The sequence below is a fragment of the Erythrolamprus reginae genome, chromosome 1, assembly GCF_031021105.1.
Source record: "Erythrolamprus reginae isolate rEryReg1 chromosome 1, rEryReg1.hap1, whole genome shotgun sequence".
Taxonomy (NCBI): domain Eukaryota; kingdom Metazoa; phylum Chordata; class Lepidosauria; order Squamata; family Dipsadidae; genus Erythrolamprus; species Erythrolamprus reginae.
The window spans coordinates 193,288,633-193,297,839 of NC_091950.1; the positions used below are offsets into that span (position 1 = coordinate 193,288,633).

General features: G+C 48.2%; 1 protein-coding gene across 1 annotated transcript; it reads right to left on the reverse strand.

Moving 5' to 3' along the window:
- Positions 1-297: 297 nt before the first annotated feature.
- Positions 298-5,424, reverse strand: EVX2 (even-skipped homeobox 2). The gene is made up of 3 exons (XM_070737380.1): positions 5,001-5,424; positions 3,341-3,591; positions 298-966 (listed from the first exon to the last, which is right to left on the reverse strand). The coding sequence occupies exons 1-3, from the start codon at positions 5,422-5,424 to the stop codon at positions 298-300; spliced, it is 1,344 nt and encodes a 447-aa protein (XP_070593481.1).
- Between the last annotated feature and the right edge of the window lie 3,783 nt (positions 5,425-9,207).

The window sequence follows — 9,207 nt, forward strand, 5'->3', positions numbered from 1 at the left end:
CGTTTTGTTTTTCTCCTTTTCTACACACACACACACGTAGTCCTTCCACTGAGAAAGAAGGGAGGGCTTATAGTTTTTGGTTTACCGGGCCCGAATCCATCCATTTTATAAACTTTTGCAGCAGCAGCTCCTCTCCTAAGCCAGAATCGTTTGACTACAGGACTAGGGGCCGGAAAAGAAACCCTCCTGTTTCGAGAGCTTCCTTCCCTTCCCACCTGGGACCCAAACGGTGTTGCTCCTTGGTCCGGGCCGCTCCGGCCCAACAGCGCCCTCTGGAGGCCGCCGGAAGTAGGCCGGTTATCTGGTCAAGGGCGCTTCCTCCCGCTGGTCCGGGGAAGGGACGGCCGTCTTGCTGAGCACGGCCGCCGAGTAAGGCAGGAAGCTGCTCTCCGAGCGCTGCGAAGCGGCCCCCGCTGCTCCGGCCCCCCCGCTGCAAGGGAAATCCGATCCGGCGGAGCGCGAGCCCAGGGCCGCTGCCGCCGCTGCCGCTGCCGATTGGCTGCTGTGGCAACTAAGGCAGGAGCAAGGGGCGGAGCCAGTAGGAGGAGCCGAGGAGGCGGCCGCCGCCGCAGCAGCCGCCGCCGCAGCCGCTGCCGCGGTGCTGTTGAGCCCCGCGGCGGCGGCAGCGGCGGGCGACTGGTAGAGGCCCGGATGCCTGAAGCTGCACAGCAGCTCCGGCCGGGAATAAGGGTGCGAGAGGGCGCGGAAAGTGTCCAGCGGGCGGATGGAGGTGGCGAACGGCGAAGCAGCCGCTCCGGAGGCCGCCGCTGCCGCGGCCGCCGCGGCTGTCACTCCGACGTGCGGGTAGTAGTGGAGGGGCACGTGGGAGTGGAAGGGGTAAGGCAGGCTCCCCGTAGCCGCCGCGTGGGTCATCATGTAGGTGTAGAAGCTGGGGTCCGCCGGGTGGGGCCACGACATGGCCAGCCTCTGCCGCTTGTCCTTCATGCGCCGGTTCTGGAACCACACCTGGCCGAGGAGGAGGAGGAAGCGAAGTCAGAAAGGCCGGAGAGGGCCGCGAGCGTCGCCCCTGGCAACGGCGGTCCCCCCCCCCCCCTGCCCTCACTTGTATTCGATTTTTATCCCCACCGTTATTAGGCTTATAAGTAACTCAAGGCCCTAATATACAATATACAGTACAATAGTATTTCTTTCTTTCTTTTTCTTTCGTTCTTTCGTTCTTTCTTTCTTTCGTTCTCTCTCTCTCTCTTTCTTTCTCTTTCTTTTTCTTCCTTCTTTTTTTTATTTTATTTTATTTGTCAAACAAGTATAGAATTATACACTGCTCAAAAAAAAAGAGGAAACACTCGAAGAACACATCCGAGATCTGAATGAGTGAAATATTCTCTCTGAATACTTTGTTCTGTACAGAGTAGAATGTGCTGACAACAAAATGAAATTGATGGTCAATCAGTGTTGCTTCCTGAGTGGGCAGTTTGATTTCACAGAAGTTTGATTTACTTGGAGTTATATTCTGTTGTTTAAGTGTCCCCTTTATATATTTTTTGAGCAGTATAGTTTATATTAACATAACAAAGTCTAAAGAAGTTTATCAAAAGGATAATAGGACAGAAGGACAGGGATGGTAGGCTGAATGGTGCGCTTATGCATGCCCCTGATAGACCTCTTAGAAAAGGTGAGAGGTCAACAGTAGATAATTTAAGGTTGAAGATTTAGGGATTGGGGGAAGAAACAACAGTCAGGTAGTGAGTTTCAGGCATTGATCACTCAGTTGCTCCTTCCTCCTCCTCATCTTCATCATCATCATCATCATCATATTTTCCCCATGACAACAACCCTGCTGAGAGACTAGTGACTGGCCCAAGGTCACCCAGACGGCTTGTCTAAGGCGAGACTAGAACTCTCAGTCTCCCTGGTTTTATCTTCACCGCTAGCGACTCCCTAGCTGGCCAAGACGATCTCCGCCAACCAATTCGTATCTCTCCTAGCTGAGGCGGAATTCCACTTCTGCTTAAAATAGCTTCGGGAAGGCAGTTTTTCCTCAGCTTAACGCTTACCAAAAATCGAAAAGCTGCCTGCTTTTTAATCCCTGATAAATAAGCCCTTCTATAAGATTCTATCTTCTTTTATTCTAATTCAGGTTCGAAGTACCTGAAAAGCTTTTTATATTTTATTTTATTAGAACTATCACTACCGGGCAGAGAGCAGCCATGTTTTGTTTTGTTTTGCTTTGTTTTAACAAATGTGCGTTCTCAAAAATCCACCTTAAAAGTTATCTGAAATTCTACTTTTGTTTTATTCTCAACTGGCCCTTCAACATCTAATCCAATCGATTATGTTTAATTCAGCTTCGTTTCTGTCTATGACAGGTAAGCATATATAGAACTGAAATGATCACCCAGTGCCAAATTTTCAGAAGGTGAAAACTGCTTCAAGACTACCTTTCCGCTGAAATTGTAAACTAATACAGTAATAATAAAAGGGGATTTGAGCTGGAGAATACTTTACAAGAAAATGGAATATTTTTTTCACTGTCATTTTATTTCAGGCCCCCTTTGCAACTATTTTTTTTAGGAAAACATTGACATAATGCAAAAAAAACCCCACCCCACTAATAAATATATAAATAAATAAATCCCTTCCTGAAGAGACAGGTTGGAGGCCCGATTCCTGTTCTTCAAGTTTCAAAGCACAAAGACACGTTTGATACAAGACTATTTAACGTTGCCCTCTCTCTTTTAATTTGTTTTTAATTTGAAGTGCCAATCTTTTTTTCTTTTTTTTTTTGGAGAAAGTTACAAGAAGCCTTATGGCTTAGCATCCTCTTTCTCTTGGAGGAGGAAAATAATAAAAATACAAAAACGGGGATGGGGGACAAATATGTGTATACAGTACTCAGTTCTAGAGTAGAGTGTCGGTTAATTATCCGATCCCTTTCCTGATTCTTTTATTTTTATTATTGATATTTCGTTCACTCGGTTTTTGCTTTCATCTCTTTTTTTTCTTTTATGTGTGTGTGTGTACGTAGATACAAATATGAAAAGCAACAACGCCAAGTGAACAAAATAAAATACGAAAATATATCTCACGAAAGAAGAAGGCTCTTAAAACAGCAAAGCAATCGGCTTCCCTTTTATTTATCCGATTCCTTTTTTTTTCTTTTTTTTTTTGCATTTGATCAGAATTCCTTCCTCCTTCCTGAGGAAGAGGAAAGGGGATTTTTCCCCCAGTGTCGGGCAAGCCCGCTGAAACGAGATTACGGCCTGGGGAGCTACCCACACGGAAGTGGCAACCCAAATCGGGTCCTGAGCCGCCAGCCAGCCAGCCCCCCTCCCGGCTCGGCCGGGCTCTCGCCAGCCCCGCTTCCTTGGCAAATATGTACCTTTATGGTAGTCTCGGGGAGGTTGAGCGCGGCGGCCAGCTCACACCGTCTAGGCCGGGAAACATAGTTCTCGCGGTAAAATTCCTTTTCCAGTCGGCCGATTTGCTCCCGGGTGAAAGCGGTGCGGTACCTCCTCACTTGGTCGGCCCCGGAGCTGGAGGTGTTGAGGCTGCTTCCGCTGTGCAAGTTGCTCAGTGTGGATCCTGAGGACGAGCTGGTGGTGCTGGGAGTCGAACTGCTCTCCGAATAGCCTTCCGGACCAACAAAAAAAAAAGTAACAAAAGGGGGTGGGGGGAGACGTTGCTTTATTGCGCCGGAGACTCGCGTTGCCAGACAGATTTCAGCCCCTTGCAATCCACACCCCCATCCCCAAATAATTAATGCAGACTGTCGGGGAAACAAATTGCCGGAGTAAATGGAATCAATAGAAAGTTTCTCCTTTTAATCTTTTGTTTGCAGTTAAATGAGAAGCCGTCGAGAAAATTTAAACGACCTTTAAAAACAAAAACAATCTATTGGTTTTTAAAAAAGATTCCACGCTGCCTAAATATATATATTCGATGGGAAAAGTTAGAGGCGTCTTTTGTAAGATGGCTATCTTTTCCGGGAGGCGTTATCGCTCGGGATTTTCCCCCCCTTACTTTTTCGTTCACTTTTTTTTCAGAGCTATGCAAAATAAATGGAAAAACATGCCCCATTCGGACTGCAAAATCTGTTTCCTAAAAGATACCAAAGTCTCACAGCCTCTGGGTGGTTCTAATTGTGCAACTTGGGGTCCGACAGAATGCGTTCTTTCCCTGCTTTAAAAATAAATTACTGGGACGAGTTCGGGGCATCATAATGCATTATTCCTAGTCAAAGTTAACAGTGCAAAGTAGGTCGCACAGGAGGGAGGGAGAAGGCCAAAAGTAAATATGTAAGAGAGCAAACTTTTTTTTAAAAAAAAAATGCTTCGTTTCCAAAGAAAGCCCAGAATAGAAAATCGGACATATGTGGACATAATTTAATTAAAGGATCCCCGCTAGCTGCCTCTGAATAAAGGAAGCTACATCAATTATTACATCTAATTGCGATCTCGATCAGTATGGGCACTCCTTTCTATATACACTTTATCCAAATTCAGCACACACAAAAAAGCACTTGCAAAATCGGGAGGGGAAAAATATTACACATAGCCGGCAAATAAAAGTGACACTCGGGTTTCTAGATTTAGCCATGCAAACCGTCGCCGATCTCCCGAAAGATCCTCAGATGTGGGGCTACGCCGAGTATAATAAGCACACATAGATATTTTTTTAAACTCCTTCTCGTGCGCACTTTGACACGGAGAATCCAAAGTATAAATTGCCACTCGATAGTCGCTTAGTGCGGACGGCGTGTGCGGCGACCACACAACTCTTCCATTCTTTTGCTTCGGATTCTTTCTAAGAGTGCTGTGTACCTAGCAGAATTCGGGTTGATCTCCAAATTAATACCCTCGCGTTTTACGGGTGCCCTTCCCTAACTGAGGAATAAGGGGATAAGCAAAAGAAGAAAATAGGGGAAGGGTTCGATCCTGCTGGGTGTCTTGGAATCCCTCCCTTCCCGCCCCCGCCTAAATCCTTGTCCCGCTAAAAGCCGGCTTCGGGGTGGGATGGGGAGCGCAAGAGAGGAGCATTACCTTTGTTATTGCTTTCCTTCAGGGAGGAGGCCAGGCTGGTGGGCGAGCGGAGCGCGGAACAGCCGACCTCCACGTCGCTGCTCATGTCTACCTCTCCAGCCACTTCTGAGTAATGGCTAATTTTCTTCCGGCTTTCGGCGGACGGCAGCTCCGCCGCTCCGGCGCTTTCGCTGTTCTGGTGCTGAAGGCTGAATAAAGCGTCGATCTCGAATTTGCCTTTGGCGGTCGGCAGGTCCCCGATGGAGCTGTGCAGAGAAGCGGGAGTTAGCCTGGGGCTGAGCCGGCCGCCGTGGGGCGAGTTTTCCAGGGCCTCCAGGACCGCGTTCCCAGCCGCCTCGGACAGGTTCGCCAGCCTTTTGCCAGCCGTGGGGCTGTGCAACCCCCTCTCCATCAAAATCATCTCTTTTCTTATTCTTTCCATCATCTCAGCTCTCTCCCCCCCACCCCACGCTGGAAAAAAAATTGCACGTGAGAATCTAGGCAGGCGCGCGTGCCTGAGTGTCCGCGGTTGCAGGTGTGATGTGTATCCTTCTAATAATCGGCGCACGGCAACGAAGGCCGTGCCGCTTTCGGGTCAGGAAAATCTCTCTAATTTTTTTTTCTGAAGGAGGCACAAAACGAAGAAGAAGAGGAGGAGGAGGAGAAAGGGGAGCGAGGTGTAAACGCTAAGGGAATGACTGGTCAAAATGACCTATGCATCCTTTCAAGCCCCGAAATGTCATTCATCACAGAAAAGGAGGGCTCGTCATTAAGGTACGAATGACGCTGGTCGAATAATCATTTATTGTAACAGGTTTATAAGCAAATAAATACACGATCCTGTCAGCGGATAATGAAGGCGGCTTCAGAGCAGACAAATAGATCCAACAAGGGAGGCGGAAAGACCAGGAGTGGAGAGAAGGAGGAGGAGGAGGAGGAAGAGGAGGAGGAGGAGGCAGAGAGGAGTCCTCGTCCGGCGCTCGATCAGATCCTGCGAGCGGGTTGCTGAGATTTGGCCTCTGGGGTGAAATTGGCAGCCTGATTAATAAACGAACTGAGCAACATTTCCCCCTTCATTTAGGTGAATCATTATGCCCTGATTTCAGCCCCCCTTTTCACCCCCGCCCCATTTGCTTGTGTGGGTGAGAGAGGGAGAAAGAGAGAGAGCATGAGCTTGTGTGTGTGTGTGAACCCGCCCGCGTAAGTGTGTGCCCCACTTATTTTTGGCTCCTAAGGGGCGCCTCTTCTTTTTCGTGTCTCTCCCCCCCCCCCTCCAACAGCGACGCCGGATAATCGGGGGAAACAGACTGTGATTCCTGAGAAAAGAGGGTTTGGGGGCAGCCCGAGAGAAGATAACCTGCCCAAGGGAGGAGGAAGGAGGCGGAGATTGTTTCACACACACACACCCCCGCTAGCTTTTGAGTTTTCACCCTCTTCCCCAGCGTCCTTAATTTTTTAAAAAACGAAACGAAAACGGGTTTCCCTGGAAGAAACTCACACTCGCCCTGGCCGCAGGCCACGAAACCGCCCCTCCTTCAGCCTTCCAGCCGTTCTCGGCAAAAGCTTACCTATCAGACCGGCCGCTTCGGGAGCAACCCCCAGCCGAGGATGGGCTCCGTTAAGCGACATCTCAGCGCGGTCCCTACATTGCCTTACAGCGCGCCCACAGAGCCCCCTTCCAAAGTTTTTTTTCCCGACGGAGGACGGGTCTAACCCACCCCTTTAAACGACGGAAGTCTGCTTAAAGCGTTTCCTTCGCCCTGGGCACAACATCCTTTCGCGGAAGGAAGGGGAGGGGGCAACGAGCCTCCCAAACGCGATTTAAATCAGCTGGAGAAGTTTGTGTGGGCTTGTTTGAATGTAGCCGTGGCAAAGGAGGGTAGCTTTTCATTCATTCACTCCTTTATCCCCTGACTAGATCTCTCTTCAAGCTCGCCTCCCTTTTCAATCGAAATGGGATTTTGCGTGCTTAAAAAAGTATCAATTCCTTCCTCTTTGGTAAAAAAAAGCCTCGATTCCCAAGTCTCAAAGGTCCCTGGTGTAGGGCAAAGAATGCGAACCCCCTCCTCTCTTTCACGCCCCCCCCCCTCGGCCTCCTCTCCCCTCTTCCCCCCCCCTTCCCCAACCAGCCGAACGACAAGTTACCTGAACCAGAGTTTGCTCATCTCTTTCCCGGTTCGCACGTGCTCCATCTCCCCCCCCCCCTTCTCTCAAATTCCGCCGGAGAACTAGCGCTGAAAGGGGGTGAAGAATGAGGGAGGGAGAAAAAAGACCGAGCGAGAGAGAGAGAGAGAGAATGAAAGGGAATGGGCGAGAGAGAAAATGAGAGAGCGAGAAAATGAGAGAGAGAGAAAATTGGAGAGAGAGAGAAATGAGACAGAGAAAATGAAAGAGAGAGAAATAGAAAATGAGAGGGTGAAAGAGAGGGAAAGAAAATATGAGAGAGAGAAAGAGAGAGAGAGAATGAGCGAGAGAGAAAATGAGAGAGAGAGAAATTGGAGAGAGAGAGAAATGAGATAGAAAAAATGAAAGAGAGAGAAATAGAAAATGAGAGAGAGAGAGAATGAGAGAAAATGAAAGAGAGGGAATGAGAGGGAGAGAAAGAAAATGAGAGAGAGAAAGGGAGAGAGGGGGAGAGAGAATGAGCGACAGAGAATGAGCGAAAAAAAGAGGGAGGAAATTGGAGAGAGAGAGAAATGAGAGAGAGAGAAATTGAAAGAGATAAATAGAAAATGAGAGAGAGAATGAGAGACAATGAAAGAGATGGAATGAGAGGGAGAGAGAAAATGAGAGAGAGAGAAAGGGAGAGAAGGGGAGAGAGAATGAGCGACAGAGAATGAGCGAAAAAGGAAATGAGGGAGAGAAAAAATTGGAGAGAATGAGAGAAATGAGAGAGAAAATGAAAGAGAGAGAAATAGAAAATGAGAGAGAGAGAATGAGAGAGGGAGAGAGAGAGAGAGAGAAGAACTTTGATTACTCTGTAGACGCCCAAGATGTGCGCTTAAGTGCCACTGATATTCATTAATATCCCGTAGGCGCCTCTGAGGGCCCCCCCCCGGATATGGCTAGCCGTGCCGACCCAGGGAGACCTATTTCGTACCTTATCCTGGCTGCTGAGTGCCCCGGATTGACCAAGTGACCCTTCTAACACCCCCAACCACTTCCTCCTGCTTTTCACTTCCCAGGATATTAAGTCCCGTTGCTGATTTCAGGGTAGTATTTAACAGACCCCGACCTTAAAGCGAGCATTTGTCCAGCCACCAGAAGGATCTCGACCGGAGACAGTCGATCAGCTTGTGGGTTAAAACTAGTAGGCTGCGAACGCCGCTGCTTCCGAACGCCAGCGCGCACTTTGGGTTTCTTTCCTTTCCTTTCTTAGGGAGTGGGTAAAAAAATTCGGGGTGCGTAGCTCAGTTGGGATGCCAGCCGGTAAATCTTTAATACAGTGTTACATTCTATGTTTTACACTTTTTTTGGTTGTGAGCCGCCCAGTGTCCCTCGGGAATTGGGAAGCGTTCAAATTGAAATACTGTAATTCGAATTCAGAGGGAGAGAGATAGAGAGAGATCTGGGCCTAGACCACCTGGTTTGGGAGGAAACATGGCGTCTAAATTCTGAGCCCCACTTCATTTAACTGTAAAGAAAACCCTAAAAGCCCCCGAATTATTTTGAAGAATTCGTTCCTTTCCAAACCCAAAACTAATAAAATAAATAAATAAAAATCAACTGAGTTGGGTCATTCCTCCCAATCTTAAGTACTTCCGCAGACTAATAAGAACAGGCCCATTGCTGCACACCATAAGTAGCTCAGAAAAACCTAAGCCTTCGGATCCCCCCCCCTCAAAGAAAGGGTTTCACCTTTAAGTTTCCCAAACGGAGAATGGGCCTAAAATCCGAATCCTCCTTTAAATTAAGGGGCGTCCTGAGTTCTATGAACCTTGCTTGAAAACCTGGCCAAAGGGCAACCAGCTTGGAAACAGAAGCTCCTCCTGTTGTCTGTCTGAAATGCCATTTAAAAGCGGACTCCCCTAATCATTCCTGTGTGAATCCTTGATTGTATTTAAAACTGTCTTCCTGTCCTCCTGCTTCCCTAGCCTTCCTCTGGGATAAACGAGGAACAATACACCCCAGCACAGAATAACATAATAGGAAAATAGATACACCGCGGCTACGGAGAATTAACCAGTCCTCTTCCCAGCCTGGATTAAAGAAAGCAAACGAATAGGGT